At 52.8% G+C, this 19000-nt stretch overlaps 2 protein-coding genes across 4 annotated transcripts in view; one reads left to right on the forward strand and one right to left on the reverse strand.

Moving 5' to 3' along the window:
* Positions 1–19000, reverse strand: part of MRPS25 (mitochondrial ribosomal protein S25) — a 455776-nt gene that overhangs the window by 262046 nt on the left and 174730 nt on the right. The gene's annotated exons all lie outside the window — the stretch shown is intronic.
* Positions 1–19000, forward strand: part of FGD5 (FYVE, RhoGEF and PH domain containing 5) — a 115945-nt gene that overhangs the window by 38814 nt on the left and 58131 nt on the right. For both annotated transcript variants that reach the window (XM_082345697.1, XM_082345698.1), the window contains exon 3: positions 10841–10973. In XM_082345697.1, coding sequence (XP_082201823.1) covers positions 10841–10973 — 133 coding nt within the window. The remainder of the gene's footprint in view (positions 1–10840; positions 10974–19000) is intronic.

Raw genomic sequence — 19000 nt, forward strand, 5'->3', positions numbered from 1 at the left:
GATGCACGCACGGATCTGGCTGGAGATGCTTCCCCTGGAGTCCGTTGAAACCAGCAGGTTAGTTGAGCACCTGCTGTGTGCAGAGTTCAGCCCTGGGGGCTGGTGAGGGAGAGGAAACCTGTGCAGAGCTAAGACCACAACCAGGTGAGGGGAGCCCCTGGGTACAGGGCCGTGTAGAGGGGAGCAGGCCCTCTGCAGGGAGGTGTGGCCAAGCAGGGGCAGATTCTGAAGCTTATGTAATCTGGGGAGTCTCCTTAAGATGAAGAATGTACAACGAAGGATAGAAAATAATCTGCAGAGCCTTGAGAGGGACCCATGCAGGTGTGGGGCCTGAAGCTTAAGCCTCACTAGTTCATGGTAGACCTGCCTCAGTGGTCAGGGAAGGCTTCCTGGAGTAGGAGGTGAGGTCGGAGCTGGGTCTGGGGCAAATCTATCAGCCTGGAGACCCTGGGCATCTCCCAGGCATCTGTTCTAGGCCAGCAGCCCTGCCCTCGAGAAGCAGGGTGGATTCATAGGCTCTTACAGGCCTTTGGCAAAGGATGGCATTTCTTTGGAAATGTTTCTTCCCTGTTTGGGGGAAAGGAGGCTGGTGGAGTGGGCACTACCACAGATGAGCCACGTGACAAGAGTATGTGAGACGTTGGATGTCTGGGTCCAGGCCTGTTGCCCTTGCCTGTGTCACCTTCCCTTCTGGGTCTCAGCCTTGGGGTGTCCGTCTCTGTCTGGACCCCGTGTCCCCCATCCAGGCGTCGCACTTTGTTCCCACGTGACTCGCTTGTTCACGTGTCAGGAAGGACCCGCCTCCTACCTGCCTTGTGCCGACTGCACTGCGGACCCCCATTGTGTCTGGGCACGTCTCGCACGTTTTCACGTCTGTCTCCCCAGCACAGAGAGGGCAGCAGTGAACCAGATGGGTGAACATGTCTCGTGAGTGGGCCAAGGTGCGGATCACCTGTTTGTGGTTCTGTGTGGGAGAAGCTGAGGGAGGGGCAGAGCAGAGTGGGCTTGGGCGAGTCCTTCAGCCTCGCAGAGCCTCTGTTTCCCCAGATGCAGGATGGGGACGGTAGTGGGGCTTGTCCCACTAAGTGGCTGAGAGGGTCACAAGGGATGATCCCTGAGGCATGTGCAGCTCCGTGCCTGACACACGTTAGCTGCTCCTGCTGGTGGAAGCAGTGTAGGTGAGTGGTTACAAGGACAGGCTCTGAAGCCGAGGTCCCTGTGTTCAGATCAGATCCCAGCTCTGCACATATCATGTCCCTGCTTATTTCTTCATCTATAAAATGGGCACCTTAATACCTACAGGATACAGTGATTGAGAAGAATTTGTCAAGTGCCTGCCACGTCGTCAGCGCTCAAGATCACTGGCTTCTGCCTCTCCTACTGTTGCTGCTGCTATTGTTATTGGCTGGCTGCGTCCATGTGGCAGGGAAGGGTGGGAAAAGGGGCTTGTTTGTTTTTCAGACCACCACGCGCACAAGCCGCAAACGCCCTCTCATAGCTCCTGGCAGCTTCAGATGCGGTGTGCCATTATGGAATTATAGTGCCCCCCATGAACCTCCAGCTGCTGGGGGTGCAGCCGTGGTTCCCCTGCCCGTCTCACCTCCCCTGTGCTCTGGCTTCTGAATCCTGGAGCAGAGATGACAGGAGAAGGATGTGTCCGAGTTTCCTCTTGCTTTGGGCTGTTGCTCAGGAGTGAGGGCTGTGGAGCCCATCTTACAGATGAGGAAACTGAACGCGTAGAATCCGTTGAACCTGTGGGTGAACCACATTCAGCTCATGGGGGTGCCTCTCCCAACCCCCTCCTTCCGCCGTATTTGAAGCAATATAAAGTTACGGCCTAGCTAGCAAAAAAGCTCCTCTATCCATTAAGACTCCACGCCGCGGCATCCTCGGTGGTGGCAGTGCCCGGCAGTGCCATTTCCACCAGAGGTGTGAGCACCTGCTGTGTGCCAGGCTCCTCCCGGCTGTGCGGAAGTGGAGGGGGCCTCACTGACAGGCCGATGGAAGTCAGAAGAATAGCTGCATAGGACGGTCACTCAACACGTGCTCGTCATGTCCCTACTGTATGCCATTCATGGAATGCACGGAAACGCATAGCGAGCCCATGATTCCTGCCCTCAGAGAACTGGTGGCTGACAGGGGAGCTGATACAGGGACACAGATTTCTGCAGCCTCAACATGTAAGTGGTGACGGGAGCCCCATCCGGCTGGAGCCTTGGAAGAGGCACAGAGATGGGGAGGTACAAAGGTGTGTGAGGGTCAGGCAGGTGGTGGTTTGGCCGCATGTGACGGCTGACGGCAGCAGATATGTGGCGGGAATCACCGGGACAGAATTCCTCAGGTTTGCAGGGGACCCCTTTGGACACAGACTCACAGAACATCATGGTGGAAGGGGCCTTCAGAACTCCTCCAACTCCCTGATTTTACAGATGAGGAAACTGAGGCCCAGAGAGAGGAGAGGGCCCACACAGGGTCAACAGCAAGCTGGCGGCGGAGGTGGGTTAGAAGCCAGCTCTGTAAGACCTCGAGGAGCTCTGGCTGATGAGTTCGGCCCTGCCTCCAGCTCACACTGATTGTCGTAAATCCACCTGCCAGGCACTGTGCTGAGCAGTCCACCGCCTCGTTCATACACACCGTCTTATAAACCCTGGGCGGGTAAGTGCTGTATCATCTCCATTTGACAGATGAGGAAACTGAGGCAGGTTAAGCAGCTGACCTTGGGTCGTTGGGCTGATGCGTGGAAGAGCTGGGTCCTGACCTCAGGAGGTGGAATTCTGACACTGTGCCCTTTAACGTTATCCTCTCCTGTGGCTGCAGAGAGGGCCACAGTGCTGGGGGCAGTGGTCAGAGCAGGGCCAGGCCCATATGCCAACAGCGTGGCTGCTGCTAAGGGCCAGAAGCTCAGGACTCTTGCTCTGCTGTCCTCACTGGTGGCCCGAGTTGCATGAGGCAGATACTGTTACTGAAGCCAGGGTCAGAGAGACCATTACACTGGGGAGTCTGGGACTGTGGCTTATGTTTTTTCTCTCGTATGTTACCTCTTTATATTAGTCTGTCATTTCATGAGGCTTCTGCAGATCTCCCAAAAGTATTAATTTTTTCTCCCTGGACCTCTGAACCTCAATTGATTTTCTGAAAAGAAAGCCTTCATAGTCACAGTTATGTTTCTCTCTGAAGAGGAAACACGGTAGTGTTTGTTTGGGGCGGGAGGAGGCTGAACTGTAATCAAGGAGAACAAAATTCCTTGATAATCCCTATAGAACTACTTCAAACGCACTAGGAAGGCTAAAATAACAAAGACAGACAATAGCAAGTGTTGAGGATATGGAGAAATCAGAACCCTCAGCACTGCCAGTGGGAATGCGTAATGGTGCGGCTGAACATGGTCTGGCAGTTCTTCGAAATGTTAAACGTAGAGTTACCACATGACCCAGCCATTCCACACCTGGGTATACCAAGAGAAATGACGACGTATGTCCCCCGAACACTTCTACATGAATACTCCTAGGAGCACTGTTCATACAAGCCAAAAAGTGGAAACAGTCCAAGTGTCCGTCAAGAGATGGACGGATAAACAGAATGTGGCACAGCCATGCAGTGGACTGGTATTTGGCCATTAAATGGAACGAAGGACTGATACCTGCTAGAACACGGATGGACCTTGAAAACATCGTACTGAGCGAAAGAAGCCAGACACAAAAGGACAAGCGGTGTATGATTCCATTAATATGAAATGTCTAGAATAGGCAAATCCATAGAGATAGAAAGTAAATTAGTGGTTGCCAGGGACTGGGGAGAGGGAGGAATGTGATTGATTGCTAAATGGTACATGGTTTCATTTTGGGGTGACGAAAATGTTCTAAATTAGATAGTGGTGATGGTTGCACAACTCTGGGACTATACTAAAAAGCTCTGGATTGTGCACTTTGAAAGGGTCAGTTCTGTGGTATATGAATTATATATCAGTAAAGCTGTTATAACAAGAAAACAAATCCCTGTAAAAGACCATTGAGGCTGTGCTTTAAGAAGAGGGGTGTGGATGTCACAGGACAGAGAGCAGGGATGCACTTCTGTTTTTACTTAGTGAAAAATGGAAATTGAATTTTTTAAAAAGCCTCTCCTTCAGTCATGTTTCTGGGAAGCATTACAAGCACTAGCCCTTGGCTGACCCTGGGTGTAGGATGCATTCCCTCCAGGAAGGAATGAAGCAGAGAGGAGAAGACTCCAGGCAGCAGCTGCTCTCAGGGCCTGGCCCCCAGGCCATCGGAGGCATGCGGTCCGGTCTCAACACGCGGTCTCAAGTCTGTGGGTGTCTTGTTCTCCACCTCCATTTTACAGGTGTGGAGGCCCACCGGGAGGATCACGCAGTGGGTTAGCAGTGAATGCAGGACTCCCCCGTCTCTGACCCCCATCTTCTTGGGCAGTTTCCACCGTCTGAGATTGAAAGTTCCCAGTTACAGGGCGGGTGGTATCCAAGAAAATCTCTTGTGCCTTTGAAGAAGGGGGACCTGTGAAGGGTCAGTTTTGAGTGACAAGGAAATAGGGCAGAAGATGCCACCTGGGGAAGGTCTGGAGGGACGTTCGAGTGACCTCTGAAGGTGCTGAGGGATGTGGGAGGAGACACAGGACAAGATCAAATGTCTGAGGATTTGGAAATCCCTGATTTTGCACCCAGCCCTCTCCTCCATCCACTTCCAAGCTCTTCCAGCCGCCCTGCTAATTGATTAGGATAGTCATGTTCACCAAGTCCGTCCTCCCGTCTCCTCCATCTCAAACTTTCCAGCTCCCAGAGATCACAGCCCCGAGGCCCCCCTGCCCCTCCCGCCAAGCTGGCGTGCTCCGGGAAGGTCCCAGCCTATCTCAGAGGAGCCAGAGGACATTACATCTGCAATCTGGCCTCCTCCATGCATATGTCACTGCACCAGCAGGGGTGGAGCGAGGGGCCAGAGCACCCACTGAAAGGCTCCCAGTGAGGAAAGCGTTCCCTTTTTATGAGTTATGAGGCCATTTTGGCTGTGCTCAGGGTTATGGCTCCCAGTGAGTGTCACATGGGACGGCGTTTAATGGGCAGAGCCGGACAGCCCTGGACCAGGTTACAAAGTCCTCGTCCCCCCATGTGGATGCACATGTCCTTTTATGACTCTAGGCTGCTGGAAAGGACTGTGCTCATTTGGAGGGTCGTTTAAGGTCGCGAGCTCTGGGCAGCTGTAATTTATGTTCCCTTTAAAGCACAAATCAACCGAGAGGGAGGGAGACTAGCTCTGTGAAGACTAGTCTGAGGGTTTAGAACTTGGCCCCTCTGCAGGCTGGCCAGAAAGGACCTACTATGTTCTAGGCAATGGCTGCTTTTACTATCATGTTCTTATTGAAGCCCACAGTGAACCTATACAGTCATCCCCACTTGACAGATAAGAAACAGAGATGGTGGGTGACTTGCCTAAGGTCACCCAGTGACTCTCCTTGATCTGATGACAAAGTTTTATACCACTTGGTCTCTAAACCTACAGTGCTGACCACGTGGCATTTTGTCTGTTTTCCCAGCATGTGTCATTACCCTTGATTTACAGATTAAAAAAAAAAAAAACTGAGCCATGGAAAGTTGAAGTAACTTGCTTGAAGTGGTAGAGCTGGGATTCAAACCAAGTATTCTGACTTCTGAGCTCATCCTCTTAACTAATACTTTGCACTGTGCTTTCTGTGAGGCCAGGAGAGTGCTTTAGTCATCTTTGAGGCCTCCATGTGTTTGCACTTTGAAGTAGGTGCTAATTTGTGTTTGTTGAATGAGTGAGGGAGTGGATGGATGGAAGGAAGGATGATTGGGTAGCTGGATAGTTGAGTGGATGGATAGAAGGATGGCCAGATAGGTACGTGGATAAATGGATGCAGTGATGGATGGCTAAGTAGATGGGTAATTGGATAGATGAATGGGTAGAGGAGTGGATGGATGGAGGGATGGATGGAGAGGAGGGCGGTAGGGAGGAGTGGCTAAATGGGCGAGTGGATGAAAAAGTGTATAGATGGGTGAGTGAGTAGATGGGTAGGTGTTTGGGTCAGAGGGCTTTCTCATATGTAATCTGTTGGTGTGTTCAAAGAAGGTGTCTAGACACGCAGACGTAGAGAATGGACTTGAGGACACGGGGAGGGGGAAGGGTAAGCTGGGATGAAGTGAGAGAGTAGCATGGACATATATACACTACCAAATGTAAAATAGATAGCTAGTGGGAAGCAGCCGCATAGCACAGGGAGATCAGCTCAGTGCTTTGTGACCATAGGGAGGGTGGGAGGGAGATGCAAGAGGGAGGGGATATGGGGATATATGTATACATATAGCTGATTCACTTTGTTGTACAGCAGACACTAATTCACTTTGTTGTACAGCAGAAACTAACACACCATTGTAAAGCAATTATACTCCAATAAAGATGTTAAAAAAGAAAAAAAGAAGGTGTCTAGCGACAACACCTCACCTAGTTATGATTATAATGGGCATTTTGACTGGAGAGGCCGTAGAACAGACAATATGTGTTGGTTCACCACTGTATTACCAGTACCTACAGTACAGAGTCTGAATGACCAAAAAGCAAGCAGATAGGAACCAGATAGCTGAAAATACAGACCTTGCAGCCTTCCTTAGGGCATACTGTGTAGAGGACCCACCTCAGAGGTTTATGTTGATGGACTGGGGCGATGGATGGGCTATGTGAGGGTTCCCAGTCTGTCCTCCTAGGGAGGAAGTGGTTACTCACCCAGGATACGAGTTCTCCAGGGCCTGTCAGAGCATTTGGGCAGAAGTTATTAAGAAAACATTTAGAGGTGTTTATCTTCCCCTGTATTTGAAGATCAGCCTGGTAGCAAATATCACGGGTCTATAGAGGCAGTTCTGTTTTGATTTGCTAATTTAACAAATGACTTCGGTCCAATATAAGGTCTGTCACTACAGCTTCCACTGAATCTGTTAAGGCCTCGGATTATACTTGCTCTTTTATGTTGTGAAAGCATGTTTTTAATGGCAGTTTGTCCCCGTCTGCTGTGCTCACAATCCCTCAGTAGGACAGTGAAATAAATGAGCCAGAATATCATCAGAGAACCCAAGCCCTTGTCTCCTGACTTCCCTTTTAGATCTTTCTAGAAAACAGAAGTGAGAGGAAGAAGGAGAATAAAAAGAGCCTGAGCCACATTTCTAGCCAGAAGCTAAGGTTGGATTGAGGACAGATGGTTGGTGGGTCAGCAGTAACCATGTTTGTCTCTAAGGTCTGAGCGTCTTCAATGGAGGGCAAGATCATTTCAGTCAAACGTGGTATAGGTTAATTATTGTATGGTTTATCTTAAAGTGTTAGAAGAATACGTACTGTGACTTCATGGGTATTATCACTGAGGATGAGGTCAGAATAGTTCAAATGTTAAAAACGAGCTGACATTAGACGACAGTCAGTCAATAATGGAGCAGCCGTGCACAGCCAGGCCAAGCTGGTAGGGAGGAGAGCTCACATTTATTGAGTTATTAAGTGTTGGGAACTGTTCTTAGTGTCTTGCATTATTTAATTCATTGAATCCTCCCAGCAGCTCAGGGAATGGGGCACTGCTGAGGCTTAGGGAGGTTAAAATGGCCATGAAGTGGCCGAGCCAGGGTTTGAACCCAGGCGGTCCCACCCAAGAGTGAGCTCTAATCGCTGCACTCTGCTGCCTCTCAGAAAGGAAGTAAAATAAGAGCACAGACAACAAAAGCAAAGCTCCTTCTGCCCTTGCAACCTGAGACCCAACCCCACACATCAGTGCACCGAGAGAACCCGACTGGACCTCTGTTTTCATGTCTCTAAAGTGGGATCGAGTGTAGGCAGAGGCATCTTCAGAAGCGATGTGTGTTGGTCCAGATTTGCCACGTGACCTTGAGCCAGCCTCTCCGCCTCTCTGGAGGCTTGGTGTCTATGAGCTCTCTCCCCAGTGTCACCCATGGCTCTGCTCCGAGGAGTCCAGCCCTCGCCTGGTTTGAGGCAGAGCCCCCGGGTGCCTGGTGGAGTCTGATGCTGGGCAGACTTCATGGCAGCCTCAGGGCCCAAGGATGCCCACCTTCCCCAGCCCCAGGTTGAGTGGAGCCTTGCCTGGCAGGCTGGGCTGTTGGGGCCAAATCCCAACAGCACTGGAATATCCCTGAACAATTTGAGCAAGAGGGTGACAGGATCAGATTGGATTTGAGAGGGTCCCTCTGGCCGCTGGGTGAACAGATCGGAGGGCAGTCGGGGGGAATGGGAGCCAATAGGAAGCAAGTGTTACAGACGTCCAGGCAAGAGATGGCTTGGACCACAAGGCTGTCATAGAGATGCCAGCGGAGTCGGGGACGATTTGAAGGTGAATTTGGGAGAGGTTTAATGTTCAAGCAGCGGCTGGCTGTGCAGAAGATGCTCGGGTTTCCAGCTTGCTGCCTGGGAGGATGGAGACACCCTTTACCCGGCGGGAGGCTTGGCTGGGAATCCTTTCCTCCTTCACAGCACGTTCTAGGAAAGGCCTGCTGTATACCTGCTTTTCCTTGATGAGGAGGAGGAATGGTCTCGGGGCACAGTTAACTGCTCCTTGCCTCACCATTACTGGCCATCCTTCACAGGGCCTAATGGGCTCCTGCTGGGGCCTCATGTGGCCATTCCTCATGGAGGGAGAGCAGGGCTCTGCTCCCCGTCTGAGGACACGCACAGCTCTGGAGGGAGGGGAGCTGGGCTCAGTGAGACTGTCCACGCCGTCACTTTCTCGAGCATGGTTCTGAGCTCCCTCAGCAGGTGCGGCGTTCCTGACCTTTGGGCCAGGGGACAGCTCCTTAGAGGAGGGAACTGGTGGCCCCAGCAGGAGAGGAGGCTCTCGCATGCCTTTGTACACCTCCGTGGTATGTGGCTTGTTGCAAAGTACTTGTTTGCTCTCATAGTTTGAAAGAAAAGAACAAAGTAAATCTTGAAAAAGAGGAAGAAAGAGGAGTGGCCAGAAGGGTGTGCAGTTGGATGGCAGAGCGGGTTGTGGCTCAGCTTGGATCAGGGCTGTGCCTCTGCAGACAAGTGCACAGCTCCAAGCCCTCACCACTCTCTCACACACACACACACTCTCACTCACACTCACACACTCACACTAACACACAAACACACGCAGCAAGAGCCCAGGCAGGAACAGGCTGCTGATCTTTCTAGCCTCTTCGCCAATGTGTGGACCAGGGGACGCCCGTCCTGCTCCAGGCAGACCCTTGTTTCCTGGGCTCCAGGTGTTCTGGAGAGAGGTGTCCATGGTCTGGCTCCTATGATAGTCAGGAAGGAGCTCCAAGAAGGGCCTCTACTTGCACTGCAACCTAAGGCTCAGTTTCTCCTCTCCTGATGTACCCACCCTGGCCATGCTTCCCCCTGCCTGAACCAGACCTGAGGCAAGGGCCCTGCACCTGCCCACCAAAGGCCTGGGCTGGAGTTGGCAGGGCCACTCCAGAGGATGGAGGTTCCCTCCTCGCCGCCCCTCCTCCATCTGTCCATCCATCCATCCATCCATCATTCCCAGAGGGCAGGAATCAGTATTTGATAAGAATTTAATAAGACAAGATGCCTGAATTTTTAGCATGAAGAGAAGTTTTGTGAGAAGTTGTCTGGGACCACATTGCCAAAGGCAGGAGGGAGCCATTGAAGGTTCTTGAGTAGGAGGGGGACGTGGCCCAATTTCTGTGGTAGAACGATCAATCACTCTGCTGTGTGGAGAGGGAGGCTGGGCTCAGGGAGCAGAGCAAGGAGGCTGTTGTGATGGGGCCAGAGCATCCTCTGTGAGGAAGGTTTAGAAGGCAGAGAAAGGAGGGTTCTTCTGCTCCAGGTCGGCTTATGTCACATGCCAGGCTCTTTGCTGCCTCGGTGCCTTTGCACGTGCTGCTTCCTGCCTGGAACACTTCCCCTCCTATCACAAGGCTCCTTCTCCTCCTTCTGGTCTCAGCCTCAGAGATGCCTTCCCTGACCTATCTAAACAGCCCCCCTCCTTGTTACTCTCTATGAGAGCACATCCTTTTCCTTCACGTGTCACAATTTATGATCATATATTAGCTTTTCCCTTTTTGAGGACAGGGACCATATCTGCTTTATTCACCGGTGTTTTACCCACTGCCTAGCTCTGCGCCAGGCATAAAGCAGGCAATCAATAAATACTTATTGAATGAATGTATTATTTAATCAATTAATGACAATGCCTACATAATAGTCATAGTTATATAGATATGAGAGTATCACACCTGAATAAGCTTTCTACATATTGATCCTCACAGCATCTGCCAAGAAAATGAGACTAGGAATCATTATTCCAGAGTAGCCTAGGTGGAAACTGATACCCTGAGCTGTGTCTTGTCCATGATCTGGCTGGCGGCAGGGCTCGGGCGAGGGGCTAGAATGCACATCCCAGACTCTGTCTGCCACGTCATTGCATCCCTTCTTCAGGCCCAGAGGACACGACCACCTTGAGGACTGACCCTGCTGCGCAACCAGGCCAGTCCAGACTGCCAGACTGATCACAATGAACATCTCTTGCCCTCATAGTAATTATTTGTGCCTTCCTTCAGCATCCCAGCCTACCTCGCGTCTAAGGGAGACAAGTCTGTCTTGACCAGCACATGTAAAGGTACTGAGGCAGCAAAGAGCTTGGAATGTTCAGGGAACTAGTAGGAGAACAGACTGGCTGGAGTGAGGGCAGGAAGGAGGTCCGTGCCTCGTCCTATTCACTTCTGGGTCCTCATGGAAGCACAGAGCGCTCATTAACGGCTCATGGCATTAGTGGGGCGCCTGGCCTGTTCGCTTGTTGGACAGGGAGCTCTAACCCTCTCTCTCCTCTGCTCTGACCCCAGCGCCTACACAGAGCCCTATAAGGTCTGTCCCATCTCGGCGGTGGCCCCCAAGGAGGACCTCACGTCGGATGAAGAGCGGGGAAGCTCGGAGGAGGAGGACAGTGCGTCAGGAGACCCCAGCCTCACCCACAAGGTAGGGCTCCCCACCCCAGGCAGGGGGCCGGCGGGATGTGGGCGTCAGAGGTGTGAAGGCGGAGAGAGGGTCCACTCCTGCCCTTCTCCGTGCGGAGGGAGCTGTTTTCAAACAGCTGACCCCAAGCTGGATGCAGAGGCTGAGTCACAGGGCGGCTGGGGCTGCGGCCTGAAGACACATGGCAGACACGGGGGCGCTGATGCTGCAGGGGTGACTGCTGACATCCTCCTGGGTCCCAGGAAGCCTGGGGATGAAGTGGAATAGAGCCGCCTGATTTGAATCCAGACAGGGCTGGATTCCAATGACCTTGGTCCCCTGGGCAGCCTCACTTACCTCATCTGTGAAGTGGGAATCATGAGGGTAAGATGAGTTAAGGGTTATGAGCAAGTTTCGCGAAGTGAAAACTTCAGAATGAGAGCTGGTGTCCCCGTTGCCTACAGTACTGCTGAGGGGGGCAGGGCTGAGAGAAGGGCTGTCACTTCTCTGGAGGCGGATGGCGAGTTGGTGCCCAAGTCACAGCGGAGGCCCAGACCTTCGCACTGGGCGTCGGGCATAGGGTGTGGGGTGGTTACCTCTGCTCGGCCGATCTCGTCCTTCCATGCCCCTTCCAGAAGGCACGGGCTGTCTCCCGTGTTTCCCGTTTGCAGAAACTGTCAGAGCGGAAGAACTTGCCCAGGGCCACATGGCTGTTACTAGTGTCACCCAGGAGACATCACAAGGTGCTGGGGGCCAGGAATTTAGACCAGGGGGACACCCCAGCTGCACGGAAGGTTGAGACCAGCCTGAAGTTCTCCCCCTCCCCCATCTCGCGGGCCCGCTCCCGTCTGCCATCTGCCAAGGAGGAGCCGGGGCGGCAGAGGAAGTGCCCTCGGGCCCCTGTTCCTGTCTGTCTCCCACTCTGGGCATCTTCCCCTCCCAGCCTAGGTGAGGCGGGCCCCTCTGATTACAGACTCTTCCTGTGGGAGCACTTGGTACAGGTGCCTGGCCCCTACCAAGCATTTTATAAATGGGCGTGTCTTTGATTTTGTTTCATACACTCGATTTCTTTTAAAAATTCACTCTCTTGTCTGCCCATGTGCCCAGTGCCGTGGGAGCGGTGAAGGGGGCTTTCCCACCGGCTCGTCCGCACCCCCTTCCCCTTCCCTCTCTAGACAGCGAGCTGTCTGCTGGGCACTCCGAGCTTCCTCGTCTGCTCTTTCACTCCTTACAACCACTTTGAAGCCGGTACCGTTGTCTTGTTTTGCAGTCGAGGACACAGAGGTTCAGAGAGGTTAAGTAACTTGCCCAAGGCCACACTGCTAGTGGTTGAAGGGGTTGGACTTGAAAACAGGTCTGACTCCAAACCCAGTCTTGTTTGTTTGTTTTTCCACTGCAATTCCGGTGGCCTCCTCTTATCTCTCCACTTCTTCCCCTCACCCAAGAAGAGGCTATTGGCTCCTGGAGTGGGGAGAGGGTGACAAGGGAGGCAAACTTTGAGTGAGTGGTGCCCATTTGGAGATGATTTTGGCTTTTCTGGGCATCCCTGGGGTCATGGAGCCTGGGAGCAGAAAGACATAGCTGTCATCGGGGATTTGGTCCTTTCTCTGAAGCTGGGAGCTGGGGCTGGATCCCAGGCCCAGAAGAGTTGAAGGGCTGAGAGGGCAGTGGGGCCCACGTGCGACTTTCTGTACCTCGTGATGATTTCCCACCAGTCACTGAGCTCTCTGTTAAACCTTCCTCTGGGACCACCTGCATCTCCCCCTCCAGCTGTGTTACCACTGGCTGGTCACTTCCCATCCTGAGAAGGACGGTCCTGTCATCCTGAGAGCACAGAGGGAGAAGTGTGGGTCCAGACTCCCCACGGCAGGTCAGTCCACTCGGGAGCCCAGCCTCTTCAGCTGCCGAGCGGACTGACTGCCACCCCCCACCCCCCGCCATGCTCTCCTCCTCCTTATGAGGCCTTCATGATGCAGCAGAGGTAAAATGGCCTTTAGAAATCAGGTTCTCATTGCCCGAGGTGTGCTCTGCTAGATGATCCTCATAACGTATGAAATCATCACGGGTGAGGGTTAAGTGCCCTGGGACACTCATTCCTGGTCCTTGTGCCCTTATGGAGGTAACCGGTATGCAGTTTGGTGTGTATCCTTCCAGAACTTTTTCCCTGTATTCACCTACATACATCATCATTATGCGTGGGAAATGGATGGTATTGTTTGTGGAGTTGTGATTTTTTTTTTTTCCATAAACCACATCAAACTATAAGAAACGGGGGTGGAGGGGTAACTTGGTTGGGTTCATTTACTAGTACCTTAGAGATCTTCCCACATTGGTACAGGGAGCTCTAACTTAATTTTTCCTGCCGTATAGTATTCCAGTGTCTGGATGTGCTGTCATTTATTTTGCCCTCCCCCTGCTGAGGGACATTTACAATGTCTCTTTTTTTTTGCTCAGTGGACAGCACTGCAGGGCACCTGTTCATACCCCTCCTTACACACACGTTTTTGCGGAGGGTGGATCCCAGGAGGGGGTGGATCCGAGAGCACTTGCAGTTTCACTCAGTCTTCATACCTGCTGCTAAATCCCCTGCCCCAGTCTGTTACAGACACTCCCTGGCAGCCCTCAGGGTGGAAGGGCTCCCAGATCACTGGGAGCTTTCCAGACTGAGCAATCTTTCCTGGCTCCTTTTTGCTGCAGACGGTTTGGTGGGGCAGGGGTGGGGTGGAGGAGCATTTACTCCTTATTCTTTTGTCTTCAATTCTCTCTGAAAATTCTGTTTCTCTAAAAGGCAGACCTCGCCTCCGTCTTGTCCTGGGGGAAGTGGGACCCAGATTACCATCTCCAACCGTCTCAAAGGGGCAGACCTGGACCAAGTGTGCGTGATCATAGAATTGCCTCCCCGGGGCCTTGGGAGGCGTGTTTGGGGGTGTGGTGGTGAGCCCCACCCTTCTTACAGTGTGATATGGTTTATGTAACAATAAATAAAAAGTGGTGAGCCCCACCCTTCCCAGATGTTTTGGGGTGACCGAGTCAGGAGGGGAGAGGATTTTGGAGCAGGACAGGATACTGAGCCCAGCTGGTCCACCCACCTGTCTGACCTCTCTCTCTCCCACTCACAGATGTACAAAGGGTGTGGGTTGAAGGAAAGAGGGGGCAAAAAAGAATCAAGAGGGACCTAAAAATAGATCTAGCAATGAAAGGAGACATTCAAAGGCGGGCCGTCGAGTTGCCCCTCCCCGACAATGCGCCCGGTTTTCAGGCTAATGGGGACTTTTCAGGCGAGATACCAGCTCCCCTGAGACCAGCCCAGGAGTTGGCGGCCCCTCCCGGCTACCTCCTCCCTGGCCGGGCTCCCGCTGTCACCATGGACGTTGTTTCCTGGCCGGGTCCACCCCTGAGCCCAGCCCTGTCCCCTGGAGCAGACCCATCCTGCCTTCACGCCCTCCCTGGTCCCCGCCCACTCAGGACGTCCCCTCCCTGGCTGCACCCACGGTCCCAGCGGCCTGGCCCGGGTCTCCTTGCTGACCTCGTGCCCCTAGCCTTGCACCTGTGGCCTTGCCTGACCATCTCCGGGGTTAAAGGATCTGCGTGGGGAATTCCCTGGCGGTCCACTGGTTAGGACTCTGTGCTTTCACTGCCAAGGGTGAAGGTTCGGTCCCTGGTCAGGGAGCTAAGATTCCACAAGCTGCGTGGCGCAGCCAAAAACCAAACCAAACCAAAAAAAAGGATCCACTTGAACCCTGGTCATTTCCACTGGGCGAGTCCCCAGCCTGTGTTAAATGTCACACTGCGCCTTCTCCATGCTGGAGACCCTGGACCCCCGTTCCGGCTGCGCGTTGGCTCCACTGCAGACACGCACTCCTCCGGGCCTCGGGGAGCCCATTCCAAACCTGCTGCAGCCTGTTCTCCTTCCCAGAAAACACTCTCCTGTCGATGTGAACTCCCTCCCATCTGCACCTCTTCTCTCTGTGTCCTCACCCAGTTTCACCCGTTCCTCCTCTTCTTCAACAGAATTTTATTTATTTACTGAGTACTTACTGAGCACCTACTATGTGCCAGGCACCCTTCTAAGGGCTGAAGATACAGCAGCCACAAGTCAGACCAGGTGTCTGCTGGCTCTGCTAGAGTCTACATTCTAGAAGGGGATGAACAATCATCCAGAAAACTCCCAAGGTGGGTTTAGGTGGTGAAAGTGCTATAAACAACGAACAAACAAAACAAACCACTGTGGCGGAGGACAGAGCACTGGGGGTGAGGAGAGGGAGGAAACTTAGACAGGGAGGCTGGAGAAGGCTGTTGGGTTTTTTTTTTAATTAATTTTATTTATTTATTTATTTCTATTTTGGCTGTGTTGGGTCTTCATTTCTGTGTGAGGGCTTTCTCTAGTTGCGGCAAGCGGGGGCCACTCTTCATCACAGTGCGCGGGCCTCTCACTGTTGCGGCCTCTCTTGTTGCAGAGCACAGGCTCCAGACGCGCAGGCTCAGTAGTTGTGGCTCACGGGCCTAGTTGCTCCGCAGCATGTGGGATCTTCCCAGACCAGGGCTCGAACCCACGTCCCCCGCATCGGCAGGCAGACTCTCAACCACTGCGCCACCAGGGAAGCCCTTTTTTTCCCATTTTTAAAAATTTCGTGAATATACACGTAACATAAAATCTTCCATCTTGACCATTTTTAAGTATACAATTCAGTGGCCTTAAGAACATTCACGTTGGGACTTCCCTGGTAGCGCAATGGTTAAGAATCTGCCTGCCAATGCAGGGGACGTGGGTTCGATCCCCGGTCCAGGAAGATCTCACATGCCATGGAGCAACTAAGCCCATGTCCCACAACTACTGAGCCCGCGTGCCACAACTGCTGAAGCCCTTCCGCCTAGAGCCCCTGCTCCACAACAAGAGAAGCCACTGCAATGAGAAACCCGCGCACCACAAAGAAGAGTAGCCCCCGCTTGCCGCAATTAGAGAAAGCCCGTGCGCAGCAACGAAGACCCAACAGATCCAAATAAATAAATAAATAAATTGGAAAAAAAACGGAGAGAGAGAACAGTAAACTTACATTTAAAAAAAGAAAAACAAAACATTCACCTTATTGTGCAACCATCCTCACCACCCATCTCCAGAACCTTTTCATCTTCCCAAACTGAAGCTCAGTATCCCTTAGACAGCAGCTCCCCACTACAGTCCTCCCGGCACCCACCGTTCTGCTCTCTGCTTCTGTGATTTTGACTACTCTCACATGCGTGGAATCGTACAGTATTTGTCTTTTTGTGTCTGGCTTATTTCACTTAGCAGAACGTCCTCAAGGTTCATCCATGTTGTCCCAGGTGTCAGGATTTCCTTCCTTTTTAAAGCTGAATAATATTCCATTATGTGTGCGTATCACATTTTTTTTTTAAATATACAGTTTTATTCCCAGTCTCTACCCTTTCCCAAATGATGTTAGTTCTGTATCCACCAGGATTCTTTTTTTTTTTTTTAATTATCATTTATTTATTTATTTATTTATGGCTGTGTTGGGTCTTCGTTTCTGTGCGAGGGCTCTCTCCAGTTGTGGCAAGCGGGGGCCACTCTTCATCGCGGTGCGCGGGCCTCTCACCATCGTGGCCTCTCTTGTTGAGGAGCACAGGCTCCAGACGCGCAGGCTCAGTAATTGTGGCTCACGGGCCCAGTTGCTCCGCGGCATGTGGGATCCTCCCAGACCAGGGCACGAACCCGTGTCCCCCGCATCGGCAGGCAGATTCTCAACCACTGCGCCACCAGGGAAGCCCCGTATCACATGTTGTTTTTCAGTTCATCCATCGATGGATGCTTGGGTTGCCTCCACTTTTCCAGTATTATGAATCAGGCTGCTGTCAACATGCGTGTACAGATATCTCTTCAAGACATTGCTTTCAATTCTTTTGTATATGTACCCAGTAGTAGAATTGCTAGATCACATAATCATTCTATTTTTAATTTGGGGGGGAACTGCCATACCATTTTACAGCTGCCCCATTTGACTTTCCCTCCAGAGATGCAGGCGGGTTCCAGTTTCCCAGAGAAGGCCTTTGTGATGAGGAGGCACCCTTCGAGCAGGGAGCTGAACGTTGTGAGGGAGGAGGAAACGGGAAGGTCTAGGGACAGAGCATTCCGGGCCGGGGGCAACAGCGCAAAGGCGGGGCGGGAGGTGGGAATGAGCCTATACAGCCGAGGTCAGCGTGGGGGGAGCAGAGGAGAAGGGGGGGGGCTGGACGGGTTCTGCAGGACTTGGCTCCGCCCACAGGCATGCGCCTCCCTGCTCTCCTGCCCCCCTTGCTGCAGTCATTCGCCCTGCACACTGTCCACCTCAGATCCCAAGCCTCCGCTCTGGTGGTCTCCCCGCCCTGGGAGCTGCCTCGGCTTCTCTGGCTCCGCTCTCTCCTTGTCCTCTCCCTACTCCCCTGACCATCCTCTCTGCCCACGCCTCCACGTGAGGTGTTGACGTCCCGGGGCCTGGGTTCCTCCAGCCCCGCTGTCCTCCTGTGTCCTCTGCTCAGGCAGCCCCTTCCGGGCCAGCGGCCAGCCCTCCTCAGGTGTGTTCCCGGAGCCGACCTTCTGCCCCACCCCTCCCTGCGACCCCGCACTCCATCTGCCAGCTGCTTTTTGGGGCCCTTCTTGGAAGCCCTGCAGACACCTCAAACTGGACACATCCCAAGCTGAACTCGCCATTTTCCCATGCCCCCCACCACCCGCCCGCCCGCCACCCGCCTGCTTCTCCACTTGAGTTTGCTATTCTGGCGGTTGGCGCCAGATTTGAAAGATTTTAAATCCCTGGCATTTCATCTTCTGTTGCCATGTCTTAATTATGGATCAAATGAAATTCAGCCTCGAAGGCTACAGAACGAGTCAGTCTGTTCTGTAAACCCACCCCAGGGCCTTTGCACTTGCACTTGCTTCCAGTCTAGATACTCTTCCTGCCCTTTGCACTGCTGGCTGCAGGTCTCAGATGAGATGTCACCTCCTCAGAGAGGCCTCCCCTGCTCACCCTGCTCATTCCTGTCATTTCCTTCCTCATGCTTATCTCAAGCTGTGATTATGTTCTTTATTTTTCTGCTTACTTGCATATTGTTTGCCTTCCCCTCTCAGAGTAGCTCCAGGAAGGCAGAGACCATGACTGTCCTATTCACAGTTAACGTCCCTGCTGCCTGGCACATAAAATAGTATTGAGTAAATATCCTCCAAAAACCGAATAAGTAAGTGAATGCATTAGACTCAGTTCCTGCGTTTAAGTGAGGAAAACAAACTTCGATGAACGACAGTTTAATAAACAAAAACACTGGTTTGGTCCTGTACAATTTACAGTGCACAGCGAGGGATGGAGTCGGGAGCCAAGCCTGCCTCTCACCGGCCCCACAGCAACCGTGCAGAGGGCACAGCAATTCAGCAGAGTGACGCAGAGACATTTTCAGGCAGTGCTGAGCGGAGGAGGAGGAGGGTGCAGACTCTCAGAACCCGAAGCGGAAGGGAGAGAACAGGAGCTCAGAGGTCCGGGAGGCATCCTGGGTACCCGCCTGTCTCACACCCCTTGTTCAGGGCCCTGGAGGGCTTGCAGGCTGTCAGGAGCCAAGAAGCTGGGGATGGGGGGGCCGTTGGGATCCCCTGGTCCCGTGAGAGCTTATTCTGTGGCTGCTTTTCCTCTCTGCCAAGTCTCAGACGTGCCCCTTTGACCAGTTTAGAATTCGGGCCACAGGGTCACACTCGCCCTCACTTTCTCCTTCCCAGCTTCGTGACAGTCGCTCCCTGTGCCTGGTCTACGGCCTTGCTGCTCAGAGTTGGACACGTGGACCAGCAGCGCCCCAGGCCCCCCTACATTTGTCCAATCGGGATCTGCATGTTTATAGGATCTCCCCCTCGGTGGCTCGTATGCTCACTCAGGTTTGAACTCTGGTCTGTATGTCAGCCGTCCAGTCTGTATGGAGCACCCACAGTGCCCCCAGCTCTCCGAGGTGCGGGAAGAGAAGCTGGTGGGGTGCCTGACCATGGGGACTTACAGTCAGGCTGGAGAATGAGAAAGCTCCTTATGTGATAATCTGTA

The sequence above is a fragment of the Balaenoptera borealis genome (assembly GCF_965194805.1).
Source record: "Balaenoptera borealis genome assembly, chromosome: 12".
In the NCBI taxonomy this organism is placed as follows: Eukaryota; Metazoa; Chordata; class Mammalia; order Artiodactyla; family Balaenopteridae; genus Balaenoptera; species Balaenoptera borealis.